Source organism: Chiloscyllium plagiosum, unplaced genomic scaffold (genome assembly GCF_037043375.1).
Source record: "Chiloscyllium plagiosum isolate Xiang-an unplaced genomic scaffold, Cpla_swu_hap1 HiC_scaffold_16, whole genome shotgun sequence".
NCBI classification, from domain to species: Eukaryota; Metazoa; Chordata; class Chondrichthyes; order Orectolobiformes; family Hemiscylliidae; genus Chiloscyllium; species Chiloscyllium plagiosum.
In genome coordinates this window covers 15306-37315 of record NW_028270154.1, presented here as the reverse complement: position 1 = coordinate 37315, position 22010 = coordinate 15306, and the positions used below count along the sequence as shown (strand labels likewise).

Sequence of the window (22010 nt, the reverse complement as noted above, 5' to 3'; positions counted from 1 at the left end):
TACAAATCACTGAGTTAGCTATACCAAAAGGCAATTCAGCATCAGCCAAATTGCTCTGTGTCTGGTGTTTCATGGAGGCTAGATCAGATAACAGTGACAAATGCTTTTCCAAAAGGCTTTTTGTGAAGTCGATTGTTTTTTTAAAATGACATTAGTTATGTTGGCTCCATTAGTCTACCTTTCATTTCCAGATAATATTGTATTAAAATTTCACCATCAACCTTAGAGCCATATAGATGTACAGCACAGAATCAGATCCTTCAGTCCAACTCATCCATGCCGACCAGATATCCTAACCTAACCTCATTCCACTTGCCAGCACCCAGCCCATTATCTCTCCAAACCCTTCCAATTCATATACCCTTCTAAATATTGCAATCATACCAACCTCCACCACTTCCTCTGGCAGCTTATTCCATGCACGTACCACTCTCTGCTTGAAAATGTTGCCCCCTAGGTCTCTTTTATATCTTTACCCTCTCACCCTAAACCTATGGCCTCTAGTTCTGGACTCCCCCACCCCAGGTAAAAGACATTGTCTATTTATCCTATCCATGCCCCTCATGATTCCATAAACATCTATAAGGTCACCCCTCAGCCTCCAATGCTCCCCTCGAAAACAGCCCCAGCCATTTCAGCCTCTTCCTATAGCTCAAATCCTCCAACCCTGGTGACATTCTTGTAAATCTTTTCTGGACCCTTTCAAGTTTCGCAACATCATTTCGATAGGAAGGAGACCAGAATTGTATGCAATATTCCAAAAGTGGCCTAACCAATGTCCTGTACAGTCGCAACGTAACCTCCCAACTCCTATACTCAATATTCTGATCAATAAAGGAAAGCATACCAAATGCCTTCTTCACTATCCTATCTACCTGCAACTCTACTTTAAAGGAACAATGAACCTGCATTTCAAGATATCCTTGTTCAGTAACACATCCGAGGATCTTACCATTAAGTGTATAAGCCCTGCTGAGATTTGCTTTCCCAAAATGCAGCACCTCGCATTTATCTAAATTAAACTCCATCCGCCACCCATCTGGTCCAGATCCTGTTGTAATCTGAGGTAACCTTCTTCGCTGTCCACTACACCTCCAATTTTGGTGTCATCTGCAATCTTACTAACTATACGTCTTATGCTCACATCTAAATCATTTGTATAAATGACAAAAAGTAGCGGACCCAGCACCCATCCTTGTGGCACTCCACTGGTACTCCACCCAGTCTAAAAACAACTCTCCACCACCACCTTCTGCCTTCTACCTTCAAGCCAGTTCTGTATCCAAATGGCTAGTTCTCCCTATATTCCATGTGATCTAACCTTGCTAATCAGTCTCCCATGGGGAACCTTGTTGAATGCCTTACTGAAGACCATATAGATCACATCAACCGCTCTGCCCTCATCAATTCTCTTTGTTACTTCTTCAAAAAACTCAATCAAGTTCAAGAGACATGATTTCCCATGCACAAAACCTACCCCTAATCAGTCTTTGCCTTTACGAATAAATGTTATCCTGTCCCTCAGGACTGTCTCCAACAACTTGCCAACCACCGACGTCAGGCTCACCGGTCTATAGTTCCCTGGCTTGTCCTTGCCACCTGCCTTAAATACTGGCACCATGTTAGCCAACGTCCAGTCTTATAACACCTCACCTGTGACTCTCGATATCTCAGCAAGAGGCGCAGCAATCACTTCCCGAGCTTCCCACAGAGTTCTCGGGTACACCTGATCAGGTCCTAGAGATTTATAAATTTTTATGCGTTTCAAGACATCCAGCACTTCTTCCTCTGTAATACAGACATTTTTCAAGATGTCACCAATATTTCCTACATTCTATTTTTTCCATGTCCTTCTCCAGGGTAAACACTGATGCAAAATACTCATTTAGTATCTCCCCATCTCCTGTGGCTCCACACAAAGGCCACCTTGCTAATCTTTGAGAGCTCTATTTTCTCTCCCTAGTTACCCTTTTGTTCTTAATGTATTTGTAAAAACCGTTTGGATTCTCCTTAACCCTATTTGCCAAAGATATCTCATGTCCCCTTTTTGCCCTCCTGATTTCCCTCTGAAGTACAGAGGAACCTCAATTATCTGAATGCCAATTATCCAAAAATCGGATTATTCGAAGGAGATCTCGAGATCCCGATAGAAACATTGCATCAAAGGCATGTTTCCAGCAGTGATCGTGTCTTTTGTTTACAGTGAATAACAGGCACCGTCTCCAAATTACTGACGTCCCACCCTCTTCTCTCTTCCCCCACTTTCCCTGGAGTTTTACAGAGGGGTGTATCCTAAACCCCACCTTCCCTGGATAATCTCTCCAACATTGTCCTGTACAGGGCAAAAGTATCAAAAAGGTGTGTGTGTGCGCGCGCTATTTGGAGACTTACCCCACAAAGCAACAACAGTCTTATTGTTGGTGTCCAGTCCGGCTGCCCCAGAGAGGGGTTGGGGGCACTCGGGGACTGCACGTGGGGGGGGGATTTGAACGGGTTTGGGGTCGGGAGGGGCGCTGTTGGGTGGGGAGGGGGGCAGTGTTGGGATCAGGGGCGGTGTTGGACGGGGTTGCGGGTGGGGGCGGTGTTGAATGGGGTTGCGGGTGGAAGTGCAGTGTTGGACAGGGTTGCGGGTGGGGGCTGGTATTGGGGTCGGGGGGCAGTGTTGGACGAGGTTGGGGGTGGTGTTGGACGGGCTTGGGGTCAGGGGCGGTGTTGGACGGGGTCGGGGGCGGTGTTGGGGTCGGGGCTGTGTTGGACGGGGTTGGGGGCAGGAGGCGGTGTTGGGGTCGGGTGGGCGGTGTTGGACGGGGTTGGGGACAGTGTTGGATAGGCTTGGTGTCAGGGGCGGTGTTGGACGGGGTTGCGGGCAGGGATGCAGTGTTGAACAGGGTTGGGGACGGGGGGCGGTGTTGGGGTCGGGTGGACGGTGATGGCTGGGGGTGGAGTTGGGTGCGGGGGCTCACGCGCTCTGTGCTGCTGCAGTCTCCTGAACGGGGAGCAGACTTTTAAAACTCTGAGCCCCAGAGGAAAGGCATTTAATCAATTAACCGAGTAATCGATTGTCCGAATGAAATAATGCCCGCCCATCTCGTTCGGATAATCAAGGCTCCCCTGTGGGTTGGTGAATATTCACCACGGCAGATTCACCGCCAATGATTAGCCACTGCCAGTTCGCCACCAGCGTTTCTCTGCTGGGGTCGTTTGACCTCTGGAGACTATTCGCCACCGGAAAGATATATCTGTAGTGATTGTTTTCCCTCCCGCCTCTTCTTTCATACTTCTCAGTCCCCTTTATTTATACAACTACATACTACATATTGATTAAAAAAAGAAGTAAAATAAATATCATTTTATTGGTTTATATATAAAAATGAGTTACAAACTTTCACCAGAAAAAGGAAATATAATTGTAAAAATCTTTATAGTGGCAGTAAAATCTCACATTAGAACATAGAAGAATACAGCGCAGTACAGGCCCTTTCGCCCTCGATGTTGCGCCGATCCAAGCCCACCTAACCTACACTAGCCCACTATCCTCCATATCCCTATCCAATGCACGTTTAAATGCCCATAATGAAGGAGAGTCCACCACTGCTACTGGCAGGGCATTCCATGAACTCACGACTCGCTGAGTAAAGAACCTAGCCCTAACATCTGTCCTATACCTACCCCCCCTTAATTTAAAGCTATGCCCCCTTGTAATAGCTGACTCCATACGTGGAAAAAGATTCTCACTGTCGACCCTATCTAAACCCCTAATCATCTTGTACACCTCTATCAAGTCACCCCTAAACCTTCTTTTCTCCAATGAAAACAGCCCCAAGTGCCTCAGCCTTTCCTCATACGATCTTCCTACCATACCAGGCAACATCCTGGTAAACCTCCTCTGCACCCGTTCCAGTGCCTCCACATCCTTCCTATAGTATGGGGACCAAAACTGCACACAATACTCCAGATGCGGCCGCACCAGAGTCTTATACAACTGCAACATTATCTCAGTACTCCGGAACTCAATTCCTCTACCAATAAAAGCCAGTACGCCATATGCCTTCTTCACCGCACTATTTACCTGGGTGGCAACTTTCAAAGATTTGTGTACATGGACACCAAGATCTTTCTGCTCATCCACACTACCAAGTATCCGACCGTTAGCCCAGTACCCCATCTTCTTATTACTCTCACATTTAGCTACATTGAACTCCATTTGCCACCTTTCTGCCCAGTTCTGCAGCTTATCAATATCCCGCTGTAACCTGCCACATCCTTCCTCACTATCTACCACTCCTCCGACTTTCGTATCATCCGCAAACTTGCTCACCCAACCTTCTAACCCCTCCTCCAGGTCATTTATAAAAATGACAAACAGCAATGGTCCCAAAACAGATCCTTGCGGAACACCGCTAGTGACAGCACTCCAAGATGAACCTTTGCCATCAACTACTACCCTCTGTCTTCTTCCAGCCAGCCAACTCCTAATCCAAACCTCCAACTCACCCTCAATGCCATACCTCCGTATTTTTTGCAGTAGTCTACCATGGGGAACCTTATCAAATGCCTTACTAAAATCCATATACACCACATCTACTGCTTTCCCCTCATCCACCTCCTTAGTCACCTTCTCAAAGAATTCAATAAGGTTTGTGAGGCACGACCTGCCCTTCACAAAACCATGCTGACTATCCTTGATCACATTATTCCTATCCAGATGTTCATAAATCCTATCCCTTACAATTCTCTCTAAGATTTTACCCACAACAGAAGTGAGACTCACCGGCCTATAGTTACTAGGGTTATCCCTACTCCCCTTCTTAAACAAGGGAACCACATTTGCTAGCCTCCAATCTTCTGGCACTACTCCTGTAGACAACGAGGACATAAAAATCAAGGCCAATGGCTCTGCAATCTCCTCCCTTGCTTCCCAGAGAATCCTAGGATAAATGCCATCAGGCCCAGGGGACTTATCTATTTTCACCCTTTCCAGGATTTCCAACACCTCTTCTCTACATACCTCAAAGCCATCCATTCTACTTAATTGTGACTCGGTACTCACATCGACAACAATGTCCTGTTCCTGAGTGAATACTGACGAAAAGTATTCATTCAGTGTCTCCCCAATCTCTTCAGCCTCCACATGCAACTTCCCACTACTATCCTTGACTGGACCTATTCCTACCATAGTCATTCTTTTATTCCTGACATACCTATAGAAAGCCTCAGGGTTTTCCCTAATCCTACCAACTAAGGACCTTTCATGTCCCCTCCTTGCTGCTCTTAGCTCTCTCTTCAGGTCCTTCCTGGCTACCTTATAACTCTCAATCGCCCCAATTGAACCTTCACGCCTCATCTTTACATAGGCCGCCCTCTTCCATTTAACAAGGGATTCCAATTCCTTATTAAACCACGGCTCCCTCACACGACCCTTTCCTCCCTGCCTGATGGGTACATACTTATCAAGGACACTCAATAGTTGCTCCTTGAACAAGCTCCACATATCAATTACACCCTTGCCTTGAAGCTTACTTTTCCAGGCCACACATCCTAAGTCATGCCTCACCGCATCATAATTTCCCTGCCCCCAGCTATAACTCTTGCCCTGTAGTGCACTCTTATCCCTCTCCATCACTAGAGTAAAAGTCACCGAATTGTGGTCACTGTCCCCAAAGTGCTCACCTACCTCTAATTCTAACACCTGGCCTGGTTCATTACCCAGAACCAAATCCAGTATGGCCTCACCTCTTGTTGGCCTATCTACATATTGTGTCAGGAAACCCTCCTGCACACATTGGACAAACACTGACCCATCTAACGAACTTGAGCTATAGCTTTCCCAATCAATATCAGGAAAGTTAAAGTTCCCCATAACAACCACCCTATTACTTTCACTCTTCTCTTGAATCATCCTCGCAATCCTTTCTTCTACGTTTCTAGGACTATTAGGAGGCCTGTAAAAAACTCCTAACAGGGTGACCTCACCTTTCCTATTCCTAACCTCAGCCCAAACTACCTCTGATGGCGAGTCTTCATCCATCGTCCTTTCCACAGCTGTAATACTATCTTTGACAAGCAATGCCACACCTCCCCCTCTTTTGCCCCCACCTCTGACCCTACTAAAACATTTGAACCCTGGAACTTGCAACAGCCAATCCTGTCCCTGTTCTACCCATGTCTCCGTAATAGCCACAACATCGAAGTCCCAGGTACCAACCCACGCTGCAAGTTCACCTACCTTATTTCGTATACTTCTTGCATTGAAGTATACACACTTCAAGCCACTTCCCTGTTTACAGGCACCCTCCTTTGAAAATGATGCCATGTTCCTAACCTCCCTACACTCCAGGTCCTGCACCCTAAAGCTACAGTCTGGGTTCCCATGCTCCTGCAGAGTTAGTTTAAACCCCCCCCCAAGAGCACTAGCAAACCTCCCGCCAAGGATACTGGTGCCCCTCTGGTTCAGGTGCAGACCATCCTGTTTATAGAGGTCCCACCTTCCCCAGAAAGAACCCCAGTTATCCAAATACCGGAATCCCTCCCTCCTGCACCATCCCTGTAGCCACGCATTTAACTGTTCTCTCTCCCTATTCCTCGACTCTCTATCACGTGGCACGGGTAACAAACCAGAGACAACAACTCTGTTCGTTCTAACTCTGAGCTTCCAACCTAGCTCCCTGAAAGCCTGTCTAACATCCTCAGCGCTCCTCCTACCTATGTCATTGGTGCCAATGTGGACCACGACTTCGGGCTGCTCCCCCTCCCCCTTAAGGACCCGGAAAACACGATCAGAGACGTCACGTACCCTTGCACCTGGGAGGCAACATACCAAACGTGAGTCTCTCTCGTTCCCACAAAACCGCCTATCTGTGCCCCGAACTATTGAGTCCCCAATTACTATTGCTCTGCTCTTCTCCACCCTTCCCTTCTGAGTAAGGGGGACAGGCTCCGTGCCAGAGGCCTGAGCCCCGTTACTTACCCCTGGTAAGTCGTCCCCCCCACAAGTATCCAAAACGGTATACTTGTTCTTGAGGGGAACGGCCGCAGGGGGTCCCTGCACTGGCTGCTTCCTCCCAGTCCCCCTCACTGTCACCCATCTAGCTGCCATCTTTGGAGTTACTACTTCCCTAAAGCTCCGATCTATGACCCCCTCTGCCTCCCGAATGATCCTATTAATATTAAACAATGAAATTTTTAGTTCATTTGATAGTTATGCACTATTTATATATAAAGATAAAAGCCAAAGCAATTATCATTTTTGCTTTTAAAGCATAATCAGGATTGGTGTTGTATTGACGAGTTGCTCCAACTGCAGCATTATGTCTATGCATACTTTGTGCCAAATGAAAGAAACAGCCCCTAATTCTAATTTCTGGAAAATATTCTCTCAAAGTCACAATGGATATACTGCTGCCTGGGATTAGGTACCAAGGACTTCACCATTTCAAACATGCATACATATGTTGAACGCTGCTTATTTGATAGAAGTATATACAATATTGGATGGTCAAGGAAGTAATCGTATAATCATATTTGGTAGGGAATCTTGGATACATCATTTAGCATAACCAACGTGGTTTGTGGATGGTATGTTCAACATAGCCCCTATTTTATTCTCTCAGGTATATTGTATTTTAGCAAAAAGACTTGATGGGGTTCATCCAATATTGTATATACTTCTATTTGTGGTGGCGAATCGTCTTCAGTGGTCAAAGGGCAGTGGCTAATCGGCGGCGGCGAATCTGCTGTGGCAAGTGGTCCCACCCCATCCCCTGTATACTCCTACTGCCTTAATACTCTTCTAAGGATTCATTCGATCTCTCCTGTCTATACCTGACATATGCTTCCTTCTTTTTCTTAACCAAACCCTCAATTTCTCTCATCATCCAGCATTCCCTATACCCACTAGCCTTTCCTCTCACTCTAACAAGAATATACTGTCTCTGGACTCTAGTTATCTCATTTCTGAAGGCATCCCATTTTCCAGCCATCTCTTTACCTACAAACGTCTGCCCACAATCAGCTTTTGAAAGTTCTTAAAAATGTGTTGCTGGAAAAGCGCAGCAGGTCAGGCAGCATCAAAGGAGAAGGAGAATCGACATTTCAGGCATAAGCCCTTCTTCAGGAATCAGTTGCCTGACCTGCTGCGCTTTTCCAGCAACACATTTTTAAGCTCTGATCTCCAGCATCTGCAGTCCTCACTTTCTCCTTTTGAAAGTTCTTGCCTGATACCGTCAAAATTAGCCTTCCTCCAATTTAGAACTTCAACTTTTAGATTCTGTCTATCCTTTTCCATCACTACTTTAAACTAAGAGAATTATAGTCGATGGCCCCAAAGTGCTCCCCCACTGACACCTCAGTCACCTGCCTTATTTCCCCAAGAGTGTTAACTTTTGCTCCTTCTCTCATAGGTGCCTCCACATACTGAATCAGAAAATTTTCTTGTACACACTTGCCAAATTCCTCTCCATCTAAATCCTTAACACTATGGCAGTCCCAGTCTATCTTTCGAAAGTTAAAATCCCCAACCATAACTTCTCTATTATTCTTACAGATAACTGAAATATCCTTACAAATTTGTTTCTCAGTTTCCCGCTAACTATTAGGGGGTTTATAATACAATCCCAATAAAGTAATCATTCTTTTCTTATTTCTCAGTTCCACCCAAATACTTCCCTGGATGTATTCCCAAGAATATCCTCCCTCAATACAGCTGTAACGCTATCCCTTATCAAAAACTCCACTCACCCTCCTCACTTGCCTCCCTTTCTGTCCTTCCTGTATCATTTGTATCCTGGAACATTAAGCTGCCAATCCTGTCCATCCCTGAGCAATGTTTTCCTAATTGCTATGATATCCCAGTCCTAAGTTTCTAACCATGCCCTGAGTTCATCTGCCTTCCCTTTTAGGCCTCTTGCATTGAAATATATGCAGTTTCATTTATCAGTCCTACCTTGTTCTCTGCATTGTCCCTGCCTGCCCTGACTGTTTGACTCTCTTCTCAACTGTACCAGTCTCAGTTTGATCTCTTATCTCAGTATCCTATCTCAGTATCTCCTCCCACCCTCCCCCAACACCACCCCCCTTACTAGTTTAAATCCTCCCAGGCAGCTCTAGCAAATCTCCCTGCCAGTATATTAGTCCCCTTCCAATTGTGGTGCAATCCGTCCTTCTTGTACAGGTCACTTCTACCCCAGAAGAGATTCCAATGATCCAAAAATGCGAATCCTTCTCCCACTCACCAGCTCCTCAGCCATGCATTCATCTGCTCTATCCTCCTATTCCAACCCTCACTAGCTCGTAGCACCGGGAGTAATCCAGATATTACTACTCTCGAGGATCACCTTTATAAATTCCTGCCTAACTCTCTGTATTTTCCCTTCAGAATCTCATCCTTTTCCCTTCCTATGTCATTGATTCCAATGTGTACAATGTTAAAAATCACACAACACCAGGTTATAGTCCAACAAGTTTAATTGGAAGCACACTAGCTTTCGGAGCGACGCTCCTTCATCAGGTGATTATGTACAATATGTACAATGACCTCCTGCTGGGCCCTCTCCCCCTTGAGAACATTCTGCACCCTCTCTGAGACATCCTTGATCCTGGCACTAGGGAGGCAATACACCATTCTGATCTTTCACTGCTGGCCACAGAAACATCAGTCTGTGCCTCAGACTAGGGTGTCCCCAACACAATTGATCTCTTGGAACCCGATGTACCCCTCATTGCATTAGAGCCAGTCTTGACACTAGAAACTTGGCTGCTCTTGCTACATTCTCCTGAGAATCCATGACCCCCTACATTTTCCATAACAGCATACTTGTTTGAAATGGGGCATAGCCACAGAAGGCTCCTGCACTACCTACCTACCTCTCTTACCTTTCCTGGAGTTAACCCATCTATGTGACAGTATCTATGGCTTTTCTCCCTTCCTATAACTGCCATCCATCACACCCCTGTGCTCTTATAAATTCATCATTGTCCCTAACTGTTTCTCCAACTGATTCATTTGATCTGATAGGACTTGCAACCCAACAACATTTATCGCAGATATAATCCTCAGTAACACGTAAATTCTCCCGAAACTCCCACATCCGACAAGAAGAGCATATCATTCTACTCCGTGCCATTCTTGTTTCTTCCAATCTACAGACCCAGAAATTAGCACTGTCTTACTCCTCGATAAAACAATGCTCAAGGCTAACTTAATACTTATGGTTTATATTTTTAAGTTTAATCAAGACACATATCTCAATAAAACATCGAATGATGAAATAACCCACTCTACTCACTATTGTAGATCTACAGCAAGGTTATACTTAAAAATGTTCACTTATCTGTTTCTGTGCTGTGACCTCTCTCACACAGGTTACTCCAAGATCAGAAGTGAATTCCACTGTTTGCTAAGATTTCCTATACACACTCTGATGTCCAGCGATACATGAATTCAAACAGCAAAGGCAGTAACTGTGCAGGTTCACTGCTGTGTCAGTTAGCAGTGTGGGTTGGTTGGTTTCACTCTCTTTCTCTCTCTTTCTCTCTCTCTCTCTCTCTCTCTCACTCTGTTCATTTTCTCATGACTATTTGGGGCTCTTGTTTACTTGTCCAATGATCTCACCTTCCTGCCTCTACTTTCCCTATTTGACAGATTAACGTTCTGAGATTTGCTACTAAAATTTGTTATCCGTGCAATAAACTATCAACATTTCCTCAAGAATAAAGAAGATCACTTGCGATTTATGTTCGGTTAGATATAGAAGGAGTGGACTTAATGGGATAAACAGGTTATTTATTTTTAAAATAGTTCTTTCTTGTCTTTGCATTCTTATCTATATTTGTGCATTTTGAGATTTCTTGTGGAATCCTATAAAAGCAGTTCCAGTTATTGGAATTTTGCAAATATATGCTTCAAAGTAGAGCCTATTGTTTTTTCAGGTTGTGAAAAAGAACACTTTTGAAGCAATGGATTCACGTTTCAGATGATAAAAATAAATAAAATAACTTGTATTTATATAGCACCTTAAAGCACCTTACAGCCAAATAAATTCTTCTGAACTGTAGTCATGAGTGTAATGTAATCTTTCCTTTCTATCAGCACGATGATCTACGGCCTGCAATTCTGAGGCGTCATTCATCATCTGATGTATCCAAGCAGAAATTTGGAACCATGCCACTCATTCCAATTCATGGGGATGACAGCAATGCCATGATGTTGTCAGCAAACCAAACACTGGTAAAATTTGATTCTGTATTGTCGATGGTTTTCGGTTGCACATTACATTGGCTGCAGGGAGCTCATGACCAATGCACATTATCTGGCCACCTGTATCACTAAAGGAAGTTAAGGACGCTCCTTATTCAGTGACCTTATCGAATGCAGCAGTTGGGCACTGATAAGAGGGGTGCTGCAACAATAGCAGAGCAGCTACCTGCTTTCATTGACTTTTGTATAAATTCATCCTGGACATGACTGAAAATGAACATAAGCACTTTACCTTCCTGTTTAACATATTTCTGATATTTTCTTTAATGTTGAAGTCATTAGAAAAGCTGGTTATTCAATGTGTAAAACAGGCTGCCAACCTGAAATGCTTGGTGTTACTTCCTTGCCTACTTTGAATTCAAAAGTCAATATTTCTTGAATCCATATTTATTGAATTATGATGATATTATTGATATCACTCTTCATTCCATTTGTTGAGCCACACAATAAAGTGTTTGAGTGATAGAGAGCAAGTTGCATCAATTCAGGGTTGCTATTTAGAGAGTCATACAGCATAGAAATCAGGCTCTTTTGCTTGCCATGTTTGTGCCAACTGACAAAAATCAAACCACACTAATCTTATTTACGTGCACTTGGTCCATAGATTACTGTTCCCTAGCATTTTAAGTGCTCATCAGATGCTTCTTAAATGTTGCAAGCGTACCTGCCTCCACGACCGTCTCAGGCAGCTCATTCAATATTTCTACCTTTCCCTGAGTGACAATCTTTTACTCCTCAGCTTAAACTTATGCCCTCTGGTCTTAGACATATCTGCCATGGGGAAAAGATTTTCACAATCTACCCTGTTTAAGCCTCTCATAAATTTTTATACGTTAATCATTTTTTTTCTCAGCCTCCTCTACTCCAAGAAAACAAACCCAGCTTGCCCAATCTCTCCTCATAACTGAGACTTTTCATCCCAAGCAACATCTGTTGAATTTTATCCAAATGCTCTCTAGTGCAATCACATCCTTCCGATAATGTGGTGACCAGAACTGTACGCAATATTCTGTCTGTGGCTTATATAATTTCTCAGCCATTTAGCTTCAGTTCAGTCTCTGGTATACTACATTTCATTGTGGATGGTTACATATCACAAGCTATAAATGTATGGTTATTGTCTTGTGTGAGACTCTCAGTACTGGAGTCATCCTCTTGTATGATGAACGATTGCTTGTGTACAATGTATATTCTGATGTGTCAATTTTGTGCTCTGTTTCATTTAGGATTTGTACCACTGTTTACCACATGATCTGGACCATGAAAACCATTGGACTATCTTTTCACAATCCCATACATTTGTAAAAAGATCTCAAAATCAGATGCAATGTTCTGATGCAATTTGAAATAACTGTTTCCATGCTTGATAACCATGCTCCAGTACCAATTTCTAATTTTGTTCAAACAAAGCTTTTTGTATGATGATTAGGTGCTGAGAGTGTGTGAGAAAAATCTGTGCAGATCTGCTTTTGAAACGTAAGAGTTGATGGTGAGGGTGAACCATTGCCTAGTTGAGTAGCACAGTAGTTTTATATAACTATCCAAGGAGCTTTGCACTGAAATATCATGGAGTTCACCATGGAGTGCATTCTGCAAGACCCTGAGAATGAGGATAGTGAGGACAGGGAGTAATGTGTTAAATACCTCACTCCTTCATGTCCTGAATGGGTGCAATGGTGAATTATGGACTGTTGTCAGAAACAATTTTTTGTGGTACACTGATGTGTTGAATATAAAACTATTGCACTATGGGTATTTTTCAATTGTCCCACCAAGAAGAATTTGGTGAAATATTAAGTTGCTGGATTACAGTTGTATCCTTAGGCATGAAACACATTGGTTACAATTCCACATCACAGCTCAGATGAAATCACAAGGAATGAAAGGCCCTGTTGATTATTAAGTTGATGGAGTTGACATATTTCAGTTGATATGATCAGTTGGCCAGAGTGTTGAAGGGGGTGACTATAGTGATAGTGAATGCATTAGTCATCATCTTCCAAAATTCCAATTATTTTGGAATGATTCCTGCAAATTGGAAGACAGTAAACAGACTATTTAAGAAAGGAACAAGAAACAAGGTAAAAATCTGTGATCTATAGACCCATCAACCTTATATCAGTAGTTGGGAAAATGCTAGAATCCATCTAAAAGGTAAAGGTAACGTGGCCCTAGGGCCATAGGGCTGCTCTCTCATTCCAGAGAAACAATATCTCATTTAACTTGAGGGTCACCAAGTGGATAAAAATCTGATTGAGCTTTGTCAGTATTGATTTGCAAATGGAAAATCATGTTCCACAAATTTGTTAGAATTTTTTGGGGATAATACTGATAAAATTGATAAAGGGAGTTGATGTGTCTAGCATGTTCAGACGCTTTTGATAAGGTCCCCTACAGGGAGTCAGTTCGCAAAGTTAAAGCACATGATCTATTCCTGGGAGAAGCTAACCAATTCTAGGTCATTTGGAAACAATGTTTGCAGTGCCATTAGTTCTAATGCAAAAAACAAGTAGCTAATAGTAATGTGTATTTACTCTTTGGTTGAGTCTGATGACTCACAAGAGACCATTATCTATCTCAGATGTACTAAAACTGGCTATGAAGTGCAGTGCATTAAATCTTTGCTGTTTAGCAGGATTAAGCCTCTCCTCTGCTGAAGACTTAGTATTGGCATCCTTAGTATCAGCAACAGAGACTAATACCAAAAAGAAGGTTTTGTGGTAGTGATCTGCCCAAGGCTTCATAGATAGTATGTTACCGGAGATTGTGATCACACACCATTATACTACATGGAACTTTCTGCAAGAATGTTTTCCATAATCTATAGATACACATATTCTTCACATGTGATTCAGAACTCTAGCTCCTTTCTAGCTCCTTCTCCTTAAGTATGTGACTCTGACGTTATCACTGTGTTAACATATTTTCATTAAATCTGCTTTAAATGTATCTCCCAGTGCTTCATAAAAGCTGCAATTGCTGAAATGTTTGTAGCCTCCTTCAGACTGGAAGTTCCAGATTTTTAATAGCCTTTACGTAAATTCATAACTTCCTTATCTTGAAAAATGTGGTAAGGAAGCACGTCAGCCAACCTTGTCCTCTTCCAAGAACACATATAGAAAGTTGTGTGGTCATGTGTCTTGTTTGCCAGTTACTCTTATGTGCGAGCTGAATGTTGATGACCTTCTTGTTGAGTTTCTGTTGTGCATAATTGTGCTTCTTGCTTTGCTTATTGTCTTTGTCACCATTTCCTTCCAGCGACGTCTACATGCTCGGAGAACGCTATCAATGTTTTTTGTAAGTATATCTGTGCTACTGTCTGACAGCAGGTAGCTGCAAAATTTATTTGAGATCTGCACAGGGGCTTTTAAGCATGGTTACATGATTGTAATAACATGTTCAAGCAGCTCTATGGTAATATCATAGAAGTAAATTCACTTTGTTGCATTTTGGCTTTGTGCTTTGACTTGGTAGAAATTGTTGATTTATTTTGGTTGATGTTAAAAGTGCTACCATCAATGAAAATTTGAAAATTATATTGTGAAAGTGGTTTCACCATTTTTTATTTTAAAAATCAACATTCCAGGCTGCTTGAGGCCTTTATGTTATTATTCTTATTATGTTATTATTCTTATTGGCCAAACTTATTTGGGCCATTGGACAGGTATCACAGGCAACATTACCAACTTCTGAATCACATCCTTAAATTATAAGGTTGATCTCTAATCACATGGCTTTGAAATACATAGCATTGATGAATGAAATGGAGAAACACTAGGTAAAAGGAAATGGGAGTGGGGTAGAGAACCCAGATCTTGCAGAGCTCAGTGCTGTGGAAATCTGGCACTTTCAGGGACAGTCTCATACCTAGGTACACATATTCTAATAAGGTTCAAAAAGAACACGGAAAGTAATATTTCTTCCTCAAGCCAGCAAGTCCTGTGAACCCCTAACAAACAACATTTCCCAGATGAGGAGAGAAGTTTTCAAATTCAGAGGCTAGCAAAAGGAATAATGTATGAGAATAAGTATTTTTGCCTCCTTCCTGAAGCAGAATATTGATATCACAAGAGGATTTTAGATGATCCTGAACTGGTCTCTGGGCAATTTCACAAAGGGCAATAAATATTGGCCTAACCAAAAATGCCCATCTACTGTGAACAAATAAATTTCTAACAAAAGTTTCCAATATGCCTTCATAACTACTATACTAACCTGCCCTGTCACCTTCCGGAGTCTGTGTATAAGCACCTCAAGACCTCCCTGTTCTTCTGAGCTTCCCAGTGTCTTGCTATTCATTGAGTACTTCCTTGCCTCTTTACTACTTCCAAAGTGCATCAACTCACATTTATTCGGGTTAAATTTCATCAGCCACTGATCTATCCATCTGATCAATCCATTTATACCCTCCTGTAACTTCTTCACTATCAATCAGCCAGCCAATCTTTGTGTCATTTGCAAACTTATTTATCATGCCCCACAACCCTCCCCACATTCCACCTAGGATCCAAAAAGAAATGACTATAGAGACAGTGGATGCATTGGTTGTAATTTTCCAAAAATCATTGAGTTCTGGTGAAGTACCAAAGGTTTGTTAAACCCCTAATGTGATACCACTATTCAAAAAGGGAATACAAAGCAGATAATTACAAGCCAATTAGCGAGCAGCTAATGATGGAAAAATAATGAAATCAATTGTTAAGGAAGACATAACAGAATATTTGCAAAATCATAATATACTCAAGCAGAGTCAGCCTGACTTCATGAAAAGTAATAGTGTCTGACTAATTTATTTGGGTTTTTTGAAGAAGTCTTAATCAGACTGGATAGAGGTGTAACAGATAAGAGGGGAACCAATAGCTGTGTTGTATTTGGGCTTCCAGGAGGCATTCAACAAGATACCTCACAAAAGGTTAAGTAATAGATAAGAGCCCATAGTTTTGGGGGTAGTATATTGACATGGATAGAGAATTGGCTCACAGGCAGGAAACAGTGAGTGGCAATAAGGTGTTCTTTCTCAGGTTGGTGATCTGTGACCAGTGGGGTTCCACAAGAATCAGTGTTGTGACCACAACTGTTTACAATATATATTAATTGAAGAAGCAAGTGAATGCAGTGCAGCCAAATTTGTAGATGACACAAATTTGTAGTGGAAAAGCAGGTTTTGAGGGAGATACAAACAGAGAGATATTGATACGTTAAATAAATGGGCAAAAAGTTGGCAAATGGAGTATAATATGGGAAAATGGGAAGTTGTTCATTTTGGAAGGGAGAATAAAAGAACAGAATATTATTTAATTGGAGAAAAGTTGCACAAAACTCAACTCAAAGGGACTTGGGGGGACTTGTGCATGAAACACAGAAAGCTAGCACATAGGTGCAGGAAGGCAAATGGAATGTTGGCCCTTATTTCAAGGGGTTGGAGTATAAGAGTAGGGAAGTCTTACTGCTACTGTACAAGGTGCTGGTGAGATCACATCTAGAATACTGGCCGGTTTTGGTCCCTTTACTTAAGGAAAGGTATCAGTTCACTGGAGACAGTTCAGAGAAAGTTCACAAGGATGATCCCTGGTATGAAGGGATTGTTTTATGAGGGCAGGTCGTGCCTCACAAACCTTATTGAATTCTTTGAGAAGGTGACTAAGGAGGTGGACGAGGGGAAAGCAGTAGATGTGGTGTATATGGATTTCAGTAAGGTGTTTGATAAGGTTCCCCATGGTAAACTACTGCAAAAAAATACTGAGATATGGCATTGAGGGTGAGTTGGAGGTTTGGATTAGGAGTTGGCTGGCTGGAAGAAGACAGAGGGTAGTAGTTGATGGCAAAGGTTCATCTTGGAGTGCCGTCACTAGCGGTGTTCCGCAAGGATCTGTTTTGGGACCATTGCTGTTTGTCATTTTTATAAATGACCTGGAGGAGGGGTTAGAAGGTTGGGTGAGCAAGTTTGCGGATGATACGAAAGTCGGAGGAGTTGTAGACAGTGCGGAAGGATGTGGCAGGTTACAGCGGGATATAGATAAGCTGCAGAACTGGGCAGAAAGGTGGCAAATGGAGTTCAATGTAGCTAAGTGTGAGGTGATTCACTTTGGTAAGAGTAATAAAAAGATGGGGTACTGGGCTAACGGTCGGATACTTGGTAGTGTGGATGAGCAGAGGGATCTTGGTGTCCATGTACACAAATCTTTGAAAGTTGCCACCCAGGTAAATAATGCGGTGAAGAAGGCATATGGCGTACTGGCTTTTATTGGTAGAGGAATTGAGTTCCGGAGTACTGAGGTCATGTTGCAGTTGTATAAGACTCTGGTGCGGCCACATCTGGAGTATTGTGTGCAGTTTTGGTCGCCATACTATAGGAAGGATGTGGAGGCACTGGAACGGGTGCAGAGGAGGTTTACCAGGATGTTGCCTGGTATGGTAGAAAGATCGTATGAGGAAAGGCTGAGGCACTTGGGGTTGTTTTCATTGGAGAAAAGAAGGTTTAGGGGTGACTTGATAGAGGTGTATAAGATGATTAGGGGTTTAGATAGGGTCGACAGTGAGAATCTTTTTCCAAGTATGGAGTCAGCTATTACAAGGGGGCATAGCTTTAAATTAAGGGGGGGTAGGTATAGGACAGATGTTAGGGCTAGGTTCTTTACTCAGCGAGTCGTGAGTTCATGGAATGCCCTGCCAGTAGCAGTGGTGGACTCTCCCTCATTATGGGCATTTAAGCAGGCATTGGATAGGCATATGGAGGATAGTGGGCTAGTGTAGGTTAGGTGGGCTTGGATCGGCACAACATCGAGGGCCGAAGGGCCTGTACTGCGCTGTATTCTTCTATGTTCTATGTTCTAGATTGGGAGTCCACTCACTGCTAGATTCATTTAAGATGGATCTGGACAGATGCATGAGTAGGTGGGGAACAGAGGGATACAGATGCTTAGGATTTGGGTGACTGGTTTAGACAGTGGATTTGGATCAGCTCAGGCTTGGAGGGCTGAAGGGCCTGTTCCTTGGCTGTAAATTTTTTTTGTTCTTTGAGTTTAGAAGAGAGGGGTGATATCATTGACTTCTTAAGAGGATTGACAGGGTAAATTTTGAGAGGATGATTCCCCTCATGGGAGAGCCTTGGAGAGAGGACATAGGCTCAGAATAAAAACATGCCAATTTAAGACTGAAACAAGGAGAACTTTCTTCCCTTCCAGAGGGTTGAGAGTCCTTAGAACTCCTTGCCACAGAGAGCTGTGGGGTCAGAGTCCTTGTGGATATAGTTAAGGCTCAGATAGATATATTCTTCATAATAACGGTAGGCCTGTGAACATGAGGAATGTCAAATGGTAGAGTAGGCTTTAGGGGTCAAATAGCCTTTTCCAGCTCCTATTTCTTATGGTATTATTTGCATTGATATCATTTATGACTATCACAAACAATAAAGGATTCAGCACTGATTCCTGTGGTACGCGCTGCACACCAGGCTCCGATAACGCAAACAGACTTCTACCACCATAAGCCAGTGTTGTACCTAACTTACCAAGGTATCTAGATCCCACGAGCTTTTACCTTCTTTATTAGTGTCCCATCTGGGACCTTGTGAAGGGCCTTGCTGAAATCCATATAAACTGATCAACTTCTCTACCTTATCCAAACACATTATCACCTGAACAAAATATTACACTAAATTCTTCAGGCATGACCTCCCTCTGACTATCCCTGATCAAATCTTGCCTCTCTGAATGGAGATTAATTTCCTCATTCACGACTTTCTCCAATAGTCCCCCTACCACTGATATGAGACTCAATGGTTTGTAATTCACTGGTCTATCTTTACCACCCTTTTTGTAAAGTGGAATGACGTTAGCTGTCCTCCAGTATTCCAGTACCTTCCTTGCAGCCAGAGACAATTTAAAATTTGGATCTTTAACTTCCTTCCTCACCTCCCACAGCAGCCTGGGATATAACTCATGCAGACCTAGGATTTGTTCACTTTTAAATCTGCCAAAATCTCCAAACTCTCCTTGCTTTTTAGTTTATTCTGCTCAAGAACTTCACTGTCCATCTTCTTGAATTCTATACTTGAATCCTGTCCCTGAATAAAGAAGTCAGGGTCATAACTGTCATCAGTAAATGGGTAGAATGGATTGATAATATGTGATAGCAGGTTGGCATCTGACTTAATAATGGGGAAGAGTTGCACAAACCAAATCCATGATAAATTTCTCATCACTTTACACTTTACATGATCTTGGACATTGCATGCCTCTATACAGCAAATTAAACTGATAAGAAAAGTGTTTAAACCTTTACTCAATGTCAATATCTTGAAGCAATGTTTAGTTTCTGCCTTTTTGAGATTACTACTTGCATATCAACATTGCTTTGCTTCTTTGCAGCCAATGAAGATGCAACATGACATGTTTGAACAGCATGAGAAAGATGAGAACACTAACAATGAACCTGTCTATGAGGAAGTGCAGGATGTCAGTGTAATGTTGTCAATTAACCAAGATATCGCTCCAGTGGACACCACATCGATGTTGGTGGAACAGTTGAAGTCAAACTCCGTTGCAAACTCAGTTTCAACCTTACCAGCACAGGAAAAATTCTTGCAGGAGCTGAGTTCTGCCATTCACAGAAAGAATGAGCTTCAACATGACTTTACCAATTTATGATAAATAGATATTTCAGCAATTTACTGAGAAAAGGACTTGGCTTTTCTTCCTGACATGTAATACTGACAATAATGACAATACCACAGCCATGGAGATTAGAAGAATAATCATATCGGATTTGAAACATTAACTCTCCTCTCTCTGCTGATGGCCACAATCTGCTAAGTTTCTCCAGCAATTTCTGTTTTTATATCCTGGAATTAACAGACCAGATTTGCTGAAATTTGACAATAGCAGGGAAGGTCACAAACCCAGGGGCAGTATGAGGAAAACAAAATCAAAATGATGTTCTCGACAAATGATATCTAGACCTCAGGCTCTGGCTATTCATCATTGACGATGTTTATTGTATCATATAAATATAATTGTGTTTTAGCTATGATTTTTAATGATTTGCTTAATAATTCAACAATCTTGTTAAAAGAAGATCCAGAATGTTTCTTGAGGTTTACATGACAGAATTTCTCGTGTAAAACTAAATCTGTCCCTAACCATGAATTCAGTCCCTAACTATTAGCATACTAATTAGCATACATGTGGAAACAATACAAATAATAAGGCTATTATCACAATCTGAAAAACCTTGTACAGTCACTTATACAAAGGACAGACAGTTACACATGGTACTGTCAGTTACACATGGTACTGTCAGTTACACATAGTACAATCAGTTACACATAGTCCTATCAGTTACCCATAGTCCTCTCAGTTACCCATAGTGCTGTCAGTTGCGCACAGTGCTGTCAGTTAGACATAGTATTGTCAGTGACACATAGTCCTGTCAATTACACATAGTTTGGTCAGTTACACATCGTACTGTTAGTTACACATAGTACAGTCAGTTACACATAATACAGTCAGTTATGTGTAGTACTGTCAGTTACGCATAATACTGTCAGTTGCACATAGTACTGTTAGTTACACATTTTAATGTCAGTTGCACATAGCACTGTCAGTTACATATAGAACAGTCAGTTAAAAAAAGCACTGTCAGTTACATATAGTACAGTCAGTTACACATAGCATTGACAGTTAGGCATAGTGCTATCAGTTATGTAAATGCCTGTCAATTAGGCATAATCCTGTAACTGATACATAGTCCTGTCAGTTACACACAGTACTGTCATTTATGCACAGTACAGTTAGTTACCCATAGTTCAGTCAATTATGCATAGTACTGTCAGTTATGCGTAGTGCTGTTAGTTACACATAGTACAGTCAGTTACATATAGCATTGACCATTACATATTGTACAATGTGTAACTGACTGTACTATCAGTTATGCATAGTACTGACAGTTACACATTTTATAACGTGGACCTCCAACCGAAGGGAAACGCGGCATCGCTGCGAGCTTCAGGGGTAACTTGTGGTTTTCAGCTCCGCGTTGGACTTTGTTTCTCCCTCCACCACAAAAACACCTTCTGCTGAGTTATACATTGTATTGTCAGTTACGCATAGTCCTGTCATTTCCTCATTGTATGATGCGTAACTGATTGCACTGTCAGTTACGCATAGCATGTCAGTGATAAATAGTACTTTCAGTTACATCTAGTGCAGTCAATTACGCATTGTATTGTCAGTTACACAAAGTACTGTCAGTTATGCATAGTATAGTCAGTTGCATATAAAATTGTCAGATACTGAAAGGTACGCATAGTACTGTTAGGGTTAGGGTTACAGTTAGGGTTAGGGCTAGGGTTAGGGTTAGGGGTAGGGTTAGGGTTAGGACTAGGGCAAGGGCTAGGGCTAGGGCTGGGGTTAGGGTTCGGGTTAACCTGCGATAGGGTTAGGGTTTAGGGTCAGGGTCAGGGTTAGGGTTAGGTTTAGGGTTAGGATTAGGGTTAGGGTTAGGGATATGGTTAGGGTTAGGGTTGGGGTTAGGTTTAGGGTTAGGGCTAGGGTTAGGGTTAGGGCTAGGTTAAAGGCTAGGGATGGGTCTAGGTCTAGGGTTCGGGTTAACGATGGGTTAGGGTAAGGGTTAGCCTGCGATAGGGTTAGGGTCAGGGTCAGGATCAGTGTCAGGGTTAGGGTTACGGTTAGTGTAGGGCTAGGGCTAAGGCTAGGGATAGGGTTAGGTTTAGGGTTATGGATAGGGTTAGGGTTAT

General features: G+C 42.5%; 1 protein-coding gene across 3 annotated transcripts in view; it reads left to right on the top strand.

The window, feature by feature from the left end:
• arap3 (ArfGAP with RhoGAP domain, ankyrin repeat and PH domain 3) overlaps positions 1–20284 on the top strand; it is a 363864-nt gene extending 343580 nt beyond the window's left edge. For 2 of the 3 annotated variants that reach the window (XM_087995076.1, XM_087995077.1), the window contains exons 29-31: positions 11087–11224; positions 14513–14551; positions 19624–20284. In XM_087995076.1, the coding sequence (XP_087851202.1) occupies positions 11087–11224; positions 14513–14551; positions 19624–19902 (456 nt within the window). In that variant the 3' untranslated portion in view covers positions 19903–20284. The remainder of the gene's footprint in view (positions 1–11086; positions 11225–14512; positions 14552–19623) is intronic. The other variant, XM_087995078.1, reaches the window with a different exon arrangement.
• Positions 20285–22010: the final 1726 nt, after the last annotated feature.